Source organism: Balaenoptera physalus (assembly GCF_965194825.1).
Source record: "Balaenoptera physalus genome assembly, chromosome: 7".
Taxonomy (NCBI): Eukaryota; Metazoa; Chordata; class Mammalia; order Artiodactyla; family Balaenopteridae; genus Balaenoptera; species Balaenoptera physalus.
In genome coordinates, this window is record NC_138886.1 from 49,248,734 (window position 1) to 49,269,916 (window position 21,183).

General features: G+C 37.4%; 1 protein-coding gene across 4 annotated transcripts in view; it reads right to left on the reverse strand.

The window, feature by feature from the left end:
- Nucleotides 1-20,976, reverse strand: part of SMC5 (structural maintenance of chromosomes 5) — a 101,944-nt gene extending 80,968 nt beyond the window's left edge. For 2 of the 4 annotated variants that reach the window (XM_082470875.1, XM_082470874.1), the window contains exons 1-3: nt 20,676-20,975; nt 15,802-15,943; nt 7,338-7,390 (exon numbers count right to left, since the gene is read on the reverse strand). In XM_082470875.1, coding sequence (XP_082327001.1) covers nt 7,338-7,390; nt 15,802-15,943; nt 20,676-20,875 — 395 coding nt within the window. In that variant the 5' untranslated portion in view covers nt 20,876-20,975. Of the gene's footprint in view, nt 1-7,337; nt 7,391-15,801; nt 15,944-20,485; nt 20,595-20,675 lie in introns of those variants that run through there. The other 2 variants (XR_014266083.1, XM_082470876.1) reach the window with 2 other exon arrangements.
- Nucleotides 20,977-21,183: the final 207 nt, after the last annotated feature.

Consider the following 21,183-nt stretch of genomic DNA (forward strand, 5'->3'; position numbering starts at 1 on the left):
AATCCTAAAACTGCCACCAGAAAACTGCTAGAGCTAATTAATGAATATGGTAAAGTTGCAGGATACAAAATTAATGCACAGAAATCTCTTGCATTCCTATACACTAATGATGAAAAATCTGAAAGAGAAATTATGGAAACACTCCCATTTACCATTGCAACAAAAAGAATAAAATACCTAGGAATAAACCTACCTAGGGAGACAAAAGACCTGTATGCAGAAAACTATAAGACACTGATGAAAGAAATTAGAGATGATACCAACAGATGGAGAGATATACCATGTTCTTGGATTGGAAGAATCAACATTGTGAAAATGAGTATACTACCCACAGCAATCTACAGATTCAACGCAATCCCCATCAAATTACCAATGGCATTTTTTACGGAGCTAGAACAAATCATCTTAAAATTTGTATGGAGACACAAAAGACCCCGAATAGCCAAAGCAGTCTTGAGGCAAAAAAATGGAGCTGGAGGAATCAGACTCCCTGACTTCAGACTATACTACAAAGCTACAGTAATCAAGACAATATGGTACTGGCACAAAAACAGAAACATAGATCAATGGAACAAGATAGAAAGCCCAGAGATTAACCCACGCACCTATGGTCAACTAATCTATGACAAAGGAGGCAAAGATATACAATGGAGAAAAGACAGTCTCTTCAATAAGTGGTGCTGGGAAAACTGGACAGCTACATGTAAAAGAATGAAATTAGAATACTCCCTAACACCATACACAAAAATAAACTCAAAATGGATTAGAGACCTAAATATAAGACTGGACACTATAAAACTCTTAGAGGAAAGCATAGGAAGAACACTCTTTGACATAAATCACAGCAAGATCTGTTTTGATCCACCTCCTAGAGTAATGGAAATAAAAACAAAAATAAACAAGTGGGACCTAATGAAACTTCAAAGCTTTTGCACAGCAAAGGAAACCATAAACAAGATGAAAAGACAACCCTCAGAATGGGAGAAAATATTTGCAAATGAATCAACGGACAAAGGATTAATCTCCAAAATATATAAACAGCTCATTCAGCTCAATATCAAAGAAACAAACACCCCAATCCAAAAATGGGCAGAAGACCTAAATAGACATTTCTCCAAAGAAGACATACAGACGGCCACGAAGCACATGAAAAGCTGCTCAACATCACTAATTATTAGAGAAATGCAAACCAAAACTACAATGAGGTATCACCTCACTCCTGTTAGAATGGGCATCATCAGAAAATCTACAAACAACAAATGCTGGAGAGGGTGTGGAGAAAAGGGAAACCTTTTGCACTGTTGGTGGGAATGTAAATTGATACAGCCACTATGGAGAACAATATGGAGATTCCTTAAAAAACTAAAAATAGAATTACCATATGACCCAGCAATCCCACTACTGGGCATATACCCAGAGAAAACCGTAATTCAAAAAGACACATGCACCCGAATGTTCATTGCAGCACTATTTACAATAGCCAGGTCATGGAAGCAACCTAAATGCCCATCAACAGACGAATGGATAAAGAAGATGTGGTACATATATACAATGGAATATTACTCAGCCATAAAAAGGAACGAAATTGAGTCATTTGTTGAGAAGTGGATGGATCTACAGAGTGTCATACAGAGTGAAGTAAGTCAGAAAGAGAAAAACAAATATCGTATATTAATGCATGTATGTGGAACCTAGAAAAATGGTACCGATGAGCCGGTTTGCAGGGCAGAAGTTGAGACACAGATGTAGAGAATGGACATATGGACACCAAGGGGGGAAAACTGCGGTGGGGTGGGGATGGTGGTGTGCTGAATTGGGTGATTGGGATTGACATGTATACACTGATGTGTATAAAACTGATGCCTAATAAGAACCTGCAGTATAAAAAAACAAACAAAACAAAACAAACAAAAAAAAATTTTCTAAGCTGAGAAGAAAAGAATCCTCACCTTGATTTCCTTGCTAACTAGTTAGGTGTAGCCTCTTTTTATACTTACTGGCCATTTACTTTGTATTAAATTTCTTTGCTTATTTTCTATTAAGTTGTTTATAATTTTTACTGACTTGATGAAACATTGGTATTTTGGTAATTTTGAGACATGTACATGCTATCTGTACTGAAAATGTTTCCTCCCATCTGTCACTCATTTTTAACTATGGCACCATTATATTTAGCTAGATTTCTATGGAGCCTAAATTTCTTATTTTCCTTTATTTGTTTATTTTTTTCGAGGCAAGGCTTTATTGGGTCTAATGCTGCAGCATAAGGGGGTGAAAACAAGAGTCAGGTGCCCATGCTCACTCCACAAGAGGAACTGCTTGGGTCCTTAAAATGGGTAGCAACAGGGGCAGGTACGTGGGTTGGGCAGGAGGTACAGCTTAGGTAACCTGCCCACTGCCTTGGTGGTGCTTTGTGCAGGGATTATGCACAGTGCCCTGCTTTTGCTCCTGGCACCTCAACTGGCTTGTGGCTTTTTTGTATCTTATTGTTCATAACTGCCCCAACTGCCATGTGTGCAGTTATTTTTAGTCCCTTACAGTTTCTTTGTATTCTGTTGTTTCAGGGGAAGTTTGTCCAGGTTCAAGTGCTCTGGTAAAGGGTCCCAGGTCCCAGCCTATCTCAAGTGGAGACCTGCTGTTCTCAGCCTAGCTTTCCATGTGGTTTGGCAGAGGCCATGTAGTTCCAGTTACCAAAGCCTTCTCTTCCTTAGAGCTCTTCCTATCTTCCTTTATATGGTTATTGGCTATCCTGTTCTACTTAGAAAGGCCTCTCCCTTTCCTGAGATTTAAAAAATATTCTACATTTTTTCCTATCATTTTCAAAGTTACATATTTTTTTCACTCAGCCTTTAACACATCGAGATTCTATTTATGTACAGGGTGCCTGATAAAGCTCTATATTTTTATCCATTTTAAAAATTAACAGCTAATTATTTCAACTCAATTTGAGTAATTTATACCCAATGCTTAAATCGCCACCTTTACAATAAATTAAATTTTTATGAGGAAAACATAGGAAGAACACTTTTTGACATAAATCACAGCAAGATCTTTTTTGATCTACCTCCTAGAGTAATGGAAATAAAAAGAAAAATAAACAAATGGGACCTAATGAAACTTAAAAGTTTTTGCACAGCAAAGGAAACTACAAACAAGACAAAAAGACAACCCTCAGAATGGGAGAAAATATTTGCAAATGAATGAATGGACAAAGGATTAATCTCCAAAATATATAAACAGCTCATGCAGCTCAATATTAAAAAAACAAACAACCCAACCAAAAATGGGCAGAAGACCTAAATAGACATTTCTCCAAAGAAGTCATATAGATGACCAAGAAGCACATGAAAAGCTGCTCAACATTATTAATTATTAGAGAAATGCAAATCAACACTACAATGAGGTATCACCTCACACCAGTTAGAATGGGCATCATCAGAAAATCTACAAACAACAAATGCTGGAGAGGGTGTGGAGAAAAGGGAACCCTCTTGCACTGTTGGTGGGAATGTAAATTGATACAGCCACTATGGAGAACAGTATGGAGGTTCCTTAAAAAACTACAAATAGAATTACCATATGACCCAGCAATCCCACTACTGGGCATATACCCAGAGAAAATCATAATTCAAAAAGACCCATGCACCCGAATGTTCATTGCAGCACTATTTACAATAGCCAGGACATGGAAGCAACCTAAATGCCCATCGACAGATGAATGGATAAAGAAGATGTGGTACCTATACACAATGGAGTATTACTCAGCCACAAAAAGGAATGAAATTGGGTCATTTGTAGAGACGTGGATGGATCTAGAGACTGTCATACAGAGTGAAGTAAGTCAGAAAGAGAAAAACAAATATCATATATTAACGCATGTATGTGGAACCTAGAAAATGGTACAGATGAACCGGTTTGCAGGGCAGAAATTGAGACAGATGTAGAGAACAAACGTATGGACACCAAGAAGGGGAAAGTGGTGGTGGGGTGGGGGTGGTGGTGTGATGAATTGGGAGATTGGGATTGACATGTATACACTAATATGTATAAAATGGATAACTAATAAGAACCTGCTGTATAAAAAAATAAATAAAATTCAAAAAAAATTCTTATATACATTTAGAACTCTTCCTATTTTCTCCATTCTGCTCCTCTAATTTTCTGTACGAATACCATACTATCAACAGCTTTATTAACTAGACAGCCACATGTAAAAGAATGAAATCAGAACATTCTCTAACACCATATACAAAAATAAACTCAAAATGGATTAAAGACCTAAATGTAAGGCCGGATACTATAAAACTCTTAGAGGAAACCACAGGCAGAACACTCTTTGACATAAATCACAGCAGTATCTCTTTTGGACCCACCTCTTAAAGTAATGAAAATAAAAACAAAAATAAACAAACGGGACCTAATGAAACTTAAAAGCTTTTGCACAGCAAAGGAAACCATAAACAAAATGCAAGGACAACACACAGAATGGGAGAAAATATCTGCAAACAAAGCGACCAACAAGGGATTAATCTCCAAAATACACAAACAGCTCATGCAGTTCTGTATCAAAAAAACAACCAACCCAATCAAAAAATGGGCAGAAGATCCAAATAGACATTTCTCCAAAGAAGACATACAGATGGCCAAAAAGCATATGAAAAGAGCTCAACATCACTAATTATTAGAGAAATGCAAATCAAAACTACAATGAGGTATCACTTCACACAGGTCAGAATGGCCATCATCAAAAAGTCAACAAACAATAAATGCTGGAGAGGGTGTGGAGAAAAGGGAACCCTCCTACACTGTTGGTGGGAATGTAAATTGGCACAGCCACTATGGAGAACAGTAAGTAGGTTCCTTAAGAAACTAAAAATAGAATTACCATATGTTCCAACAATTACCATACATCCCACTCCTGGGCATATATCCAGAGAAAACCATACATGCACATTTGAAAAGATACATGCACCCCAATCTTCACTGCAGCACTATTTACAATAGCCAAAACATGGAAGCAACCTAAATGTCCATTGACAGAGAAATGGATAAAGAAGATGTGGTACATATATGCAATGGAACATTACTCAGCCATAAAAAAGAATAAAATAATGCCATTTGCAGCAACATGGATGGACCTAGATAGAGATAATCATACTAAGTGAAGTAAGTCAGACAGAGAAAGACAAATATCATATATCACTTTTATGTGGAATCTAAAAAAAATGATACAAATGAACTTATTTGCAAAACAGAAACAGACTCAGATTTCGAAAGCAGACTTGGGATTGTGGGGTGGGGGTGGGGGACTCGGAAAGAGATAAATTAGGAGTTTGGGATTAACATATACACACTACTATATATAGAACAGATAATCAACAGGGACCTACTGTATAGCACAGGGAAATCTACTCAATATTTTGTAATAACCTATATGGGAAAAGAATCTGAAAAAGAATGGATAAATGTATATGTATAACTGAATGACTTCGCTATACACCTGAAACTAACACAACATTGTAAATCAACTATACTCCAATATAAAATAAAAATTAAATTTAAAAAAAGGCCTTATTTTACACTTTAACATCTGTTACATAAATGTCTTATTCATGATTCTACTTTTCAAGACCTCGGGTTTATTCTTCCCGATGAACTTTATAATCAACTTATAAATTTACCTGTTGAGACTCTTATTGGAATTATATCAAATTTATACATTAGCTTGGAAAGGACTGACATGTTAATGGTGACTACAAATTTATATATATATATATATTTTTTAATAGCTACTTTATTTATTTATTTATTTATTTATTTATTTATTTTTAGCAGTGTTGGGTCTTTGTTTCGTGCGAGGGCTTTCTCTAGTTGCGGCAAGTGGGGGCCACTCTTCATCGTGGTGCGGGGGCCACTCTTCATCGCGGTGCGCAGGCCTCTCACTATCGCGGCCCCTCCCGTTTCGGGGCACAGGCTCCAGACGTGCAGGCCCAGCAGTTGTGGCTCACGGGCCCAGTCGCTCCGCGGCATGTGGGATCCTCCCAGACCAGGGCTCAAACCCGTGTCCCCTGCATTGGCAGGCAGATTCTCAACCACTGCGCCACCAGGGAAGCCCTAAGTTTATATTTTTAGAACATAATATGCTTCTCCATTTATTCAGGTCTCGGTTTTGTATGCTTCAGTAAAATACCACCATTATATTTTAATAAGTTGAGTATAACCTCTTTAACTGTTTTCTTCCATGTGTGCCTATTTCTCATCTCTACATAAATTCTAAAATTTTCAACAATTTTTGAATAAAGATCACTTCCTCATTTCCTATAAAATAAGGCTATTAGATAATCTTTAAGAGCTATTTCAGCTAAGAAAATTCAATAACTTTCTATAAACACTCCAAAAAACAACACTCTAAAAACCACCTAAGGGATGTGCATATTCATATATAAAAGACAAAGTATCTGCACCAAGGATGGTCAACTGGTTTCATCTTGAAGAGTAACTCTCATCCATCAGAAATGGCTGCCAAGAGTGGTAAACTGAGAACATCTAGGTTTAAGGGAAAAGAACACCATAATGAATTATCAATTTCTACCATGAGGGAGGGAATGGAAAACGGTGACATAAATGCCCAGTATCTGCCATACATGAAGTTCACCAAACTACTAACAGTGGTCGTTTCTGGAAGTGGAATTATGGCAAGAAGGCTTTCATCTTTTTACACTCCTACACTGTTTGCATTTTTTTTTTTTTAAACAAGTGAATATTTTGCTTTCAAAATCAGAAAAAAGAAAGCTTAAGTTTGTAAAAAATACTGCAACTTCTTAATGAATATTTAATAGTGGTATATTTCTATTTCATTATCTCCCATAAATTTCTAATTTCCTTAAGAATTTTTCCAGAAGAAAGTTCTTACAATTCAGGCTTTAAAAGATGCATTAAGGGACTTCCCTGGTGACGCAGTGGCTAACACGCCACGCTCCCAATGCAGGGGGCCAGGATTCAACCCCCGGTTGGGGAAGTAGATCCCACATGCACACCGCAACTAAGAGCCCATATGCCACAACTAAGGAACCCGCCTGCCGCAACTAAGACCCGGCACAACCCAAATAAATAATAAATAAATAAATATTTTTAAAAAAAGATGCATTAAAAAAACCAAAAACAAAACAAAAAACCAACAAAACTTACTTGTCTGGATAAAGTATCCCTTAAATATTATTCCCAATATCTATGCCATAATACTGTATTATTACTCTTGACTAAAATCATCAGGAAAGCATGAACATAAACAAAGAAATTATGTAGGAAAATATGGTTTTAGCGCTTTTAACACTTACAATTCAATTTCAACCATGCCTTTGGAACATCCTCTCTTCACAAAAAAGCCAACCTAAGATATAAGAAAGACAAAGTGAGCTGTGTGGTGACATTCCCAGGTTAACAATGAGCAATTTAGCAAAGTCATTATTATTTGTCAGATTCTTTCAATAACTACTCTATTCATTCCCATCACTTTCTAATTGTACCCTTCCCAGATTTAGACTCCTCCATTGGTTCACTCACAGATAGTAATCATCTAAGTTACCATTTATTGAACCTTCTATGTGCCTAATAGCCTCCTACAAAGTTCATGACAGAGCCAGTAAGTAGTGCAGAGCAAGGATCTGAGCCCAGGTAGCCCAGCTCCAGACTCTGGGTACTTCTATGGAGTTGCATAGATTAAATATTATTAACCATCACTCTAAAAGTACTCATACTGTTATTAATTACGATACACCTACCACCAAGCACTTAAAAAAAAGAGCAATACACATAGTAAATACAATTTAAGTAAGTACAATTTACATAGTATAATAGACATATTTAAGCTAGTTTCTATATATTTGAGCATAAGTATGAAAAAAGACCCTGGGCCTAAAAAAATCAGATTGGATCTTAATTAGACTATAAGTAAGTAAAGCTAAAAAAAGGCAGAAAATGCACCTTGCAAATAATTGTCTTTTTAATAGTGGCAATGACAGTGATGATGACAATTATAACCACAACAGTTAACATTTATTAAGCATTACTAAATGTTTCCGTGCTAAGCACTTTATATACAATTTTCTCATTTAATACTTATGAGCAAAGTTATGAGCTATATGTTATATCCATTTTATAGATTATGAAACTGAAACCCAGAAATATGAAAAAGCCTGTTCCTGTAACAAGAAAGTACAGCTAAATGATCAAGAGTACAGGCTTTACCATGTCTAGTTCAAATCTCAAGTCTGCCATATACAAGCTGTTTGACCTTAACCAGGTTACTTAACTTCTGTTTCAGTTTCTTCACAGATAGGGAAAACAATGGCATTTTTGTAGGAGTGGGTCATCTGTTCATTAGCTTGCAACAATTAAAATACTTGGTACCAAATGGAAGAAAAGATCAGGAGGAAGTTTTTATTATAAAGTATCCATACAGGTGGTACAGAACATGCTTGTACTAAATTTTTATGTTAGCATTTAAATAGAAATACAACACTAAAAAGTTTTGCTAAGAACTTGGACATCCCCTAAACACATCTATGGATACACAAAGGTCTGCAATCTGTCATCTAAGAAACACTGCACTGCACTCCACAGCTTCCTTTAAAAAGCCTACCACTCAAGGGTGGGGAGAAATGTGTCTTCTTTATGACACAAATAAATAGAAGATTGGTGAATATTGTTACAGCCCAATCCATTCTGACCATACAGCCCTTGGAGTACAATCCAGCAGACCATTACACAGAGATAAGGATTTAATAAATGATTTCTGAAAATTACATATCAGGAATTCCCTGGCGGTCCAGTGGTTAGGACTCTGTGCGTTCACTGCCAGCGGCCGGGGTTCGATCCCTGGTCAGGGAACTAAAATCCCACAAGCCGAGCAGTGGGCGGTGCGGTCACAAAACAGACAAAACTACGTATCAATATTTATAAAAATCTGAGTTGGTCCTTGGAAATTATCTACTCCAACCCCTGTTCTTTGAAATAAAGAAAAACTGAGTTCCAGACAAGTGACTAAGGTTACAAAGCCAATCATTAACAAAACAGTATCTTTTCTACCTCATAAATGCCTCCCACAGAGCATTAAAAAAATCATATTTTGAATAGGTTATTTATAATCATAAGGGGTATATAACTCAATCTTGTAACCTACATTAAATTTTAAGCCTGGCTAAGAAACCTGTAATATCATTTTGATAATACCGCAATATTTACAACAGTTTTAGAAAAATGAATCATTTCAAGTTTTAAAAATATTTTACAGTGAAGTAACAACTCAACTTTTAGACTTTTTAAAAAAAATTTGTTTTATTTATTTTTGGCTGCTTTGGGTCTTCATTGCTGCACATGGGCTTTCTCTAGTTGCAGTGAGCAGGGGCTACTCTTCGTTGCGGTGTGTGGGCTTCTCATTGCGGTGGCTTCTCTCGTTGTGGAGCACGGGCTCTAGGTGCGTGGGCTTCAGTAATTGTGGCACGCAGGCTCAGTAGTTGTGGCGCACGGGCTTAGTTGCTCTGCGGCATGTGGGATCTTCCCAGACCAGGGATCGAACCCATGTCCCTTGCATTGGCAGGTGGATTCTTAACTACTGCGCCACCAGGGAAGCCAAGCCCCTAGACTTTCTTTTTAAAACATTTTTTATGTGAAATACATACCAAACAGTAAATACGAACTTCATGCACTGTTTAAGAAATAACAAAACAACCATGTATCTACCTATTTAAGGAACTGATCACTACCAGTGTATCTGACATTCCTTAACTCACGCCAATTACGCCCTTCTCTCTCGACAAATGTAATCTCTAAATTGATTTGCTGATAATTCTTTTGCTTTTATTTTTACTGTATAAATCTCCAAATATTAAATATATATTTGACCATTCCAGAAACAAATTCACATTACATGTATTTTTCTGTGATGGCATTTTTCCTTAAAATTATGTTTTTGAGGGGCTTCCCTGGTGGCGCAGTGGTTGAGAATCTGCCTGCCAATGCAGGGGACACGGGTTCGAGCCCTGGTCTGGGAAGATCCCACATGCCGCAGACCAACTGGGCCCGTGAGCCACAACTACTGAGCCTGCGCGTCTGGAGCCTGTGCTCCGCAACAAGAGAGGCCGTGACACTGAGAGGCCCGCGCACCGCGATGAAGAGTGGCCCCCACTCGCCGCAACTAGAGAAAGCCCTCGCACAGAAACGAAGACCCAACACAGCCAAAAATAAAATAAATTAAAAAAAAAAATTATGTTTTTGAGATTTAACCAATGAGCCAAAGTTTGCTTTTACTGTCATATAATATTCAATTTTATTTGACTATACTAGAATTTATTGCAAACAATACTTCTATAAATATTTCCATAATTTCACCTAGTATAAATGGACACAAGCTTACTAAGGTACCTAGAAGTAGAATTTTTGAGGGACTGGATATAGGCATTTACAGATTTACTAGGTAATGCCATATTTTCCAAGGGGGTGTACAAATTCATATTCCCACCAAGAATGCATCAGAGTTCCCACTGCTTTATATCCTTATAAGCCACATGGCACCACAAGAATTTTTGTGAGTCTAATGGATATACCATGCCAGGGTTAATTCGTGTTTCTCTGATAATTAATGAAGCTGAGCATATTTTCATGTATTTACTGGCTGTTTGGGGTGCCTCTTCTGTGAGACATCTGAGCATATCTTTTGCTCATTTATCTTCTGAGTTGCCATTATTTTGATTATGTAGTCTGGATACCAATCTTGTTATATGTGCTATATATACCTTCTCTCATTTGTGACTAGTCTTTTCTCTACAAGGTGTCTTCTGATGAACAAAAAAGTTCCTTAATTTTACTGTAGTTGAATTTATCAACCTTTCCTTTGCAGTCTATATTTTTGTTTAAGAAATTCTTCTTTAACCTGAAGTCACAAAGGTATTTTCTTCTACTACCAATCTTTTCTAGAAACTTTCTGGTCAATCACATTTAGATCTTTAATCTATCTGGAACTGATTTTTGTTAAAGTGTGAGGAAAGGACTCAATTTCATTTTTTCCTATACCGATAACCAATTGTCTCAGTACTATTTATTCATCTCTTCCCCACTCATCCACAATGTCAGTTCTGTCATAAATCAACTTTTTACTAATCATGGCTTTGTATCTGGGCTCTTTATTCTGTCACATCACACTAGTCTATCCTACACCAATACCACAATGTCTTAATTTACTGTAATTTTGTATTGTCTTGATATCTGATAGGCAAGTTTTTCCATTTTGTCCTATTTCTTTAGAAGTATCTTAACTATTTTTGGCCCTTTGTTCTTCCACCTAAATTTTAGAGTCAGCTTGTAATTTGTATAGACAGTATAGGGATCTTGACTGGAATGACAATGAATATGTAGAAGAATGATATTTTTATATTAGATCTTCTTGTCCATTAATACAGTGCATCTCTCTAAACTTCAATGTTTTTAAATAAAAATTGTAATTTCTGCATATAGTTCTTACATGTCTTTTATTAATTTACTGCTATGAAACTTGTACTTTTGTGGCTATAATGTCCATTTTTAATTGCATTTTCTGTTCTTTGTTAGTATATAGAAATGCAATTGATTTTTGTTATACAACTTTTTTCGGGGGGGTCTCAGTTTTTATTTCTAATCTGATAATTATTTTTAAGTTTATTATTAATTCTAATCAATAGGTATAACTCACAGAAACAAAAGGCTTTGGAGTCCTCAGTAAGTTAAAGAATGTAAAAAGGTCCTTGCCTTAGTCTGGGCTTCTATAACAAAAATACCACAGACTGGGTGGCTTTAACATTTATTTCTCACAATACTGAAGGTTAGGATGTCCAAGATCAAGGTGGCTACAGATTCAGTGTCTGTGTTATACAATCTTATATCTAGTAATCCTGATAAATTTGCATATTGATCCATCAGGAGGCTTATCTGGAGTTTCTCTGTGGTTTTTAATGCAGACACTCATATAATCTGTGAATGACAGTTTTCTTTCTTTCCAACATGTATCTTTTCTGTTCTACCTAGAGCTGCCAGTACAATGTTCAATAGTAATGGTAGTAGGTAACCTTGACTTGCTCCTGAACTTGCTGTACATTTTCAGAGATATCTTTTGTGAAACTAATAAAGGTCCCTTCTATTCCTAGTTTGCTAAGAGCTTTTAATCATACATTACTGTGGAATTTAACTGAATGCTTTTTCTCTGTCTACTAAGATGACCATGGAGTTCTTCTCCTTTAAAATGTGGTTGATTATTAGGAAAAAATTAACATAGCACATCTCTCACTCCTTGAATAAATTCAATTTGGTCATGATATGTTATGTATTATTAAATTCAAAATGCTAAAGTTTCTTTTTTGTGTGTGATTTTTGCTTCTAGATTCATGAGCGAGACGGGCTTGTAATTTTTTCATTCTATCCTTGATTGATTTGGGTACCTAGGGTCACATTCTCTGTGTAAAACAGAAACTTACTGCTATTAGGACTAATCCACAATTGTCTTTGTCTTTCTCTCTGAGAAAAAATTTACCAGCTTATTTATCTTTTCTACTTAGTCAGCTTTGATAATTTAAGTAGTTGTAGAAACATTTATAGTTACAACTTTTTAAAAATTTAAACTTGAGTGGCATAATGATTCTCATAATATTCTTATATAATCTTTCAAACCTCTGCTGCATTCTTGTAACGCCCTCGTGGTAGTCATCAGGGCAGTTCGTGAATATTCTGATTCTCCTTTCAAGCAAAGGACTGCACTTGCTCTTTCTCTCTGATCCAAGTTATGGCTTCATGACATGCTTTGTCCAATGAAATATGAGTGGAACATATATATTTACTATTGAAAAATATTCACATATAAGTGGACCTGCGCAGTTCAAACCTGCATTCTCCAAGGGTAAACTGTATATACTGAAATGAAGATTCTATAAGGCTAAAGTACCTAAGTGGCCACAAAGGGCCTACACTGGATAAGCAGCAAGAATTAACCTTTTGCGTATTTAAACCACTTAAATTTGGGGGTTTTCTGGATCACAATATAACATATCTTAACTATTACTTTTTGCCATTCCTTATATTTTTTTCTTCCTTTCTCTCCCTGTCCCCAGAAGTTACTGATTTAAATAGTATTTTTGAAAAGTTTAGTTTTGTGGTTCCTACTGAATCATTGTTTATTATTTTATTAATTTCTGCTCTTACTTTTCAGTTTCTATTAAAATTTCTTCTTTGACCTGTGTATAATATAGAAGTACATGTTTCATTCTGAACAAATGGGAAAATTTTAGTTATCTTCTTTATTATTTCTATCTTAATAGCACTGTGGTCAGAGAACATAGTCTATGTGGTAGCAATTCTTTGAAATTTTTGATATTGCTTTATGGCTCAGTTTATGATTAATTTTAAGAAATATTCCATTTTTGCTTAAAAAGAATGTGTGCTCTACCAGTTGTTGCGTGCAGTGTTTACAACATGTCCATTAGTTCAATCTAACTGTTGTTCATACCTTCTATACTCTTATTAATTTTTTATCTGATTGGATCTATTGATTACCACTAGCTCTTCCACTATAATTCTGGAGCTGTTAACTTGTCTTTAAGAACTCTGTGATTGTGCTTATATATTTTGTAACTAGATAATGTGAATTTAAGTTGGGAGGTGAATTATCTTCCTGCTGAACTGAAACTTTCATCAATATTTAATGACCATCTTTATCTCTAAAAGTTCTTTTTTCCTTTACATTCTATTTTGCCTGGTATAAGTTCAGCTACACCTACTTTCTTTTGTATAATATTTGCCTGGTATGTATTTTTTCATCCTTTTACTTTCAATTTCTCCATAGTTTTTTATTTTAGATATGCTTATTGTAAACAAAACAGAACTGAACTTTGTTTTATTTATCTACTCTGACTTTCTCATTTAACAAGAATGTAGAGCATTTATTATTATTGTGAATGTATTTCCACTATCTTTTTAATGTTTTTTAATAATATCCTTTTCTATATTTCTCTTTCTTTTCTCTTCCTCCTCCTTTCTTGAGACTCCTTCTGGGTTGTTTGGGCAGTGGTTATTTTTTCTCTACTTCTCTCTTCCTACTTTAACCTTTCTTGTTTGGAGGTTATATATTTCAATTTTCTTACTGGCTTACCCTAGAAATTTTAACATGCATATTTAGCTTAATAAACTCTGAAGCTAACCAATTATCTTAACTTCCTCCCAACAATACAAATTCAAAGAATACTTCAACTGTGATCACTTCCTTCCTGTTGTCCAGGAAGGACAACATTTAGTACTATCTTCTTTGATTTAAAAACTTGACAAATGAGACATTAGTATTATTTTACAGTTTACTTCCCTACATGTTTACCATTTTTTTGCTCACCATTTCTTCTTACCTCTCAGACTTCCTTCTGGTATCATTTTCCTTCTTCCTAAATTATATACTTTCAAAGTTTCTTTATGAGCATCTCAAACTGTTCTTTTCTATCCCCCTCTGTTCCCATTCTGAGACCATATTACTACTATGTTTGGTATTCTGGAATTTACTACCATGTGTCTATTTGTGTATTTCTTTCATTTACCCTGTCTGGGATATATTAGGTATCTTGAATCTGAGGATTCAAGTTTTTCAACATTTCTGGAAAATTCTTAGTCATTCTTTCTTGAATATTGCCTCTTCCTTAGTCCATTAACTATCAGGTCACAATCTTTATTTCATACTTTTTTCTCACTTTATCTCTATATTGCATTTTTAGAAAAACTGTCAAGTATTTTGGTTCACAAATTCTCAAATATGTCTGCTTTGTTGTTTTACCTGTCCATCAAGTTTCTCTCCCATGTACTGTTATTTCTTTATGTTCTATTTGATTCAAATTTACCTGATCTTTTTCGTTACTTATTCCTTTGTTATACTTGCAACCTTCTTTCAGTTCCTTAAATAAATTAAGTATTCCTAGTTTACATTCTGTATCTACAAGTTTTGTAGGTCTGATTGTATAGTCTGTTGTTTTTGTTAGCTCTCATTTTTGGTGATTCATTTCCTCCTATGCTTTGTCATTTTTTTTAAGGTATGGATTCATGAATTTCTTAGAGCTTTATGTTGAGGACTGGATTGAAGGTATTTTCCCTCAGAGGATTTGCATTTGCTTCTGCCAGAAGAGAGATGTTACTAACTGGGACCACTTTAAACTAAAATTACAATGTATGTGTTATGACTTGTTTGGAAGATTTTCTTTTTTTATCTACTGTATTCACAGCTAACAATGAGATAAGTAACCTCACTGTCCCACTTTGTGATTTTTTTTTCTTCTGCTACATGAAGTGCTTGGCTTCTAGTTTTATCTACTAACCCTTCTGCACCTTCAGGACCCCCAATCCTATGCAACCAATTCAAAGCCAGGCTTTAGGGTGCAAGGTAAAGCAAATACCCCTGGGTAAACAACGCCAGAGCTTGCAGAAATCTTTAGATCCAAACTACTTTGTTTGTGCCCTTTGTAAACTTACTTCGCCTTTCCACAAGCCCAGCAATACATTTAAAAAGATAGATTTTACACTATTTCTAAGGTTGCAGGTGTTACATACTTGGAGAATTCTCTAGGTATATAGTGCACACTACTTCTGGAAATGGAAATCTCCCCACAGTGTCCCTGCCAACTTCATTATTTATATTCAAGCACAACACATTTGCTATACTCAAGGAACGGAGATATAGAAATTGATTTGTGACTAAAAGCAATTCATGGCTTTGAATTCTGTTAAAACGTACATATGTTAACTCACCTTATCTGCCCGTCCCATGAAAGCAGGTTTGCCTGCTAATCCAAGGCAAATGGCACACACGATGCTGGACTTCCCTGTTCCATTGGCTCCAATAATCATATTCAAGTGGGGCCCAGGAGATACTTCACAGATATCATATGTTCTAAATTATAAAGAGGTGACATTACTAAGCAGAGATAAGAAGTGAAGAATATTTTCTTACCAAAGCACATTTTCTTCCTTTACCCTTATCATTATCTACAGGCTTCCTCAAATTCTTTTAAAAACCACCTAACCTTACAAATTTAATGTAAGGTTAATTTATAGGTTGTTAATAAACTAGAGGGAAAAAAATCTGTCAGTGGGAGAAATGAAAAAGTGATAATGTATATCTAAAATAAGAACATTCATGGGAAAATAAGACTTCATGTGCTTTTTTTCAAATATTAAGTCTGCTGAATAAAGCAAAGTTTGATACTATTTACTCTTTAATAATTACAATACATGAGAGAGTACATCAAAGCTACTATACAAATAAGATGATTTTTATCCAAATTATATGTAAGTGAAGCCATGGCTCATACTAAATCTGTGGATTTTACATTTATATTTCTCTTGAATTAAAATGCTTACTAGCAACTTCTCATAGTCAACCAAATTATTTTTATTCTAATTAGAAAACTGAAGATATATCAAGCCAATAGTTTAATTTTTATTATTACTTAAAAAAATAACATCCAATTCCTTTAATATGCTGCCATTCACCAAAGGATCTATTTTTAGTACAAATTCAAGTAAATTTTATTCCTATGGGAGGAAACAAGAGTGCATCATCACCAAGCACTTCTGTAACATTCCCTCATACTAGAAAGCAGCATGCTGTCCTGCACTCTACATGCAACAGTAGCATCTAACCCATATTAGTACTCAGGGACAGCTACGGCAAAATGTGACGCGAACTCTGACTCACATATACCTTCTACCTTGTCTGTGAATACTCTGAATTGGAACCCATAAATAATGTCCTGTTCCCACAGGGTTTCAGTTAGCTGCCAACTAATTCCCCAAGAGTAAAAAAAACCTTAGCCTGCTACTAACCTGCTAAGTATTTAAATAATTTAACCAAGCACACTTTAACTTTAATACTCAAACAAATTAACAATTCTGAAATGCCAGGTGGTAATAAAATAAATACAGGTGGTAAAGAGAGGTATTTTCTGGCAGGTTTCCAACCCCACATCTCTGTACAGCACCTATCTATCTTTTCAGAAGCTTTATTCTAGTAACAGCTGAGTTTTAAAGCAACCCTTTACAAAGGCTAAAATAAAACTAGTTTGGGAATTTCAGACATCTGGAAAAGTATCTGACTTGGAACTTCTTAATCCCAACACATGAAGCCCCATTCTATTAATACTGGAATTTCCTGCTGTGAAATCTCTGTGTGACTGTCTTACTAAAACAGTGATGCAACTGGTATTTAAGCAAACAATAAATACAACGGGAAAAAGCATGAGAACTTCTGGCCTATACTATACACACAAATATTATAAACAGGAAAAATTGCCAAAAACAAAATAAAGCCTCTGCATTTTAAGAAACCTTTCTAATATGTTTACTGGGAATTCCCTTTTTGTGAGTTCCCTTTGCTCTGAGCTCGCTCTGAAAGAGCTAATGTCAGAGGCCCACCCTCTTCTCACTCTACATACTTTGCCTAGTACCTCATGTATTCTCCATGGCCTCAGGTAGCATCTACATGCTTAAAGTCAGTCCAGATGACCTATATAGATGGAATTCCCACCTCAAGAACTCTATTTGGATAGAGTCACCTCAAACTTAACACATTCAAAATTAAACCCACCATCTTTCCCATCTAAAACCACTCTTATAGTCTCTTAGTGAAGGATATCATCATTCATCCCACTGCCCAAGTCAGAAACCTAGGCATTAGTTTTGCATCATCTTTGATTCTTACCATCTCCTTCACCTCTATCTGCACTACCCACCCACCCATCATCCAATCAATCACCAAATCATGTTGGTAGACAAGCAAATCTGAAATAACTTGTTTTAAAGAAAAAGAAGGACTTCCCTGGTGGCGCAGTGGTTAAGAATCCGCCTGCCAATGCAGGGGACATGGGTTTGAGCCCTGGTCTGGGAAGATCTCACATGCCGTGGAGCAACGAAGCCTGTGAACCACAACTACCGCGCCTGAGCTCTAGAGCCCGCGAGCCACAACTACTGAGCCCATGTGCCACGCTACTGAAGCCCACACTCCTAGAGCCCGTGCTCCGTAACAAAGACAGGCCACCACAATGAGAAGCATGTGCACTGCAACGAAGAGTAGCCCCCGCTCGCTGCAACTAAAGAAAGCTCGCACGCAGCAACGAAGACCAAACACAGCCAGATGTTCATACATACATACATACATACATAAAGTTTAAAAAAAAAGAAAAAAAATAGGACCCTTCATAACTTAGCTCTAGCTCATCGTTTTCTACTTTCTATCTCCTTCCCCTATTCTCTAATAAGACCTCTAAATTCTAACTATAATGAATTTCTTTCAGTTTCTTGACTATCTTATGCTTCCTTCTTTCTCCAAGCCTTTGCACATGCTATTCCTTCTGCCTAGGAATCTCTCCCCCCACTCTCGATCCCATTCGACTTGGTTAACTACCAGGAATCCTTCCCTTGGCTACCCTCTTCCAGGCCATTTCGGTTCTCTAAGCCTACTCTTCCTACTTCATTCCTAAAAGTCAAAGTCCTCTCATTGTAAAAATAAACAAAACCTCCCCTAGTTCTGCACTTTCCAGCTACCTTTTCTTTCTCCTCTTCACATCCAAGCTTTACTTCCTCACACTCATTCATTCTTCTATGACTGCAAAGTTTTCTGCTTCCACTACTTCAAAGTGTCAAAGACTTCCTAACTGCTAAATGCAGCAGGTTCTTTTCTGTCCTGTTATCTGACTTCAATGTAGCAGATGATATTTTTGAAGCGCTCTTTTTCCTTGGCTTCTTTGATAATACTCTCCCACGGTTCTCCTCTTACTTCCCTGAACAGTTCCTTCTTAGTCTGTGAGTTCTTCTGCTCGCCCTTAAATGCTGGCATTCCTTCAGGACACTGTACTCAGCCTTCTATTCCTATTTATATTCCCTTTTGGGCAATCTCAACCATTTCTGCAATTTCAACAATCACCTATATGCATGATTCTCAAGTCTCTCACCTCTCACATTTTCCTGTAAGCTCCAAACCCTTAAAACTACTGACTATAAAAGATCTTTAAGATGTCCCACAGGAAACTTCAATTCACAGGATCCAAAAGGTATTTATTATTATCCTCCCCAAATTGCTCCTTCTTCTGCATAGCACTATATATGACCAATTAGCCAAGGCAGAGACTTGAGAAAAATGCTCCATTCCTCCCTTACCCTCATGCCTCACAATTAATCTGCAGCCAAATCCTGTCAAGTCTCTTCTTTCTGATCCTACTTCCCACTGCTAGGTTCAAACCCTAATCATCTCTGCCTTCATATTGCAAAAGCCTTCTTGCCTCCAATCTTGCACCCTTTCTAAATCATCCTTCGCACTGCTTCCAAAGTAATATAAATCACATGTCATGCCCTGCTTAAAATGCGTCCTGGCTGCCTACAGGATAAAGTTGGAATTCCTCAGCAAAGGAAACACAGACCCTCAACATCTGTCTACATCTTCAGTATCTACTCTGTCCACATACTAGCTCACATCCTATGTCCTAGCCATACTAAAATACTGGAAATTTCCCAAATATAGAAAACTGTTTCAGGCAGTTCCTTGCTCTTCCCTTCTTTTAAGACTTTCATAACCCCCAGTACAAAGCCCTTCTCACAACTGTGGACGAAATTAATAATTTCATCCTTTGTGCCCGCACGGCATCATGATGCATATACATTATTATGGCAGGTACTTCATTTAATTATATTTATCTTTCCTGATGTGGATTCAAACAGCAATTCAGCTACTTATTAGCTGTGTAAACGTCGGCAAATTAACCTGTCTAAGCTTATCAATGGAGGTGATATAAAGAGTTGTTATGAGGAATGAATGAGGGCACTGTGTAAATAAAACACCTACTTCTATACCTGGCACATGACAGATGCTTGGGAAAAAAAAAATGTCCCTATTGTTACTGCAATTCTGTTTTCCCTACACCACTCTGTGCAAGCTTTAAAAAAAAAAACCAAAAAACAAAACAGACCTTGATCAAACGAACAGCAAGGTACTAAACGGATACACGGTATTTGTGTTAGAACATATTTACTCAATTCTGAAGTATTATGGTTAGTTGTCTGAAGGGTAAGAAAGGAACCAGGGAAGAAAGCCAGATTTCAAGGAGTCAAGGGTCTGTTGGGAGGCGCAACAACTGAGAGTAAGGCTCAATGTTCCTGTATATTTCAACCTCCATCCAGAACAACCTTCACCATCTCTGTCCACCTGGCAACTGCCTACTCCTCACGTATCTGCCGCAGCATCACTGCCGCTCTGATTTAACTGTTGCAGCCTCTAAGTTCCCAGAACGCATAGTTTTGTGAATTACAGATTATGTCCTACTTCTCTAGGCCGTGACTCCCAGCGGGCGAAGATCTAATTCCTACTACTTCCACGGCCCGCCATATGACGCCTTCAAACAACGTTGGCATTAAGAATTTAAAAACCGCAACACACACCTACCGCATCAACACACACGTCGATCTCCACGGCCCACAAGTAAATATCCTCACGGCAATCCCGGCAAGAATTTACTGTCAGACGCACAAACCAAGCACACATCCACCCACCCGCCCCCGCACGCACTCAGCCCGCGGCCCAGTGTGCGGGCCCGCTCGCCTCCTCCGCCGCGGCACGGCCTCCGGCCACTCACAGGAAGTTCTCCATCGCGATGCGGACGATAGAGCCTTCCACGAAAGGCCCGGACGACTGCAGCGGCAGTGGCGGCGGCGGCGCCGCCGGTGGGGCCGAACTCTTTTTCTTGTTCGGGACTTCCGACGAGGGCTCTCTCGGGAAAGCTCTCTTGGGGGCCAGGGGACTTGGGGTGGACGTTTTCCTGCTCGGTGTCGCCATCCTGGCTGCCTCTCTTCCTGGCCGTGGCTTCCGTTCCCACAGACCTGCAGCTCCGACGCTCCGGCGCTCCACTCCCGCGCGAAGTGAGCGGCGCGCGACTCCCTCGCGAGCCCGCCCCGCGCCTGCGCAGTGCAGCCCCATAGCGTCAGCGGGCATACGCCGCCCCTCCCCCCGCCCTGTGCAGGGCCTAACTTGAGCCGGCGAGAACGCGGGGGTGGGGCTTGGGAACTCGCGGGAAGCGGTTACGGGATTTTCTGCTCTGTATTTTCAGAGGTTTTGTTTGTTTGTTTTCAACTCAGAAAAAGATG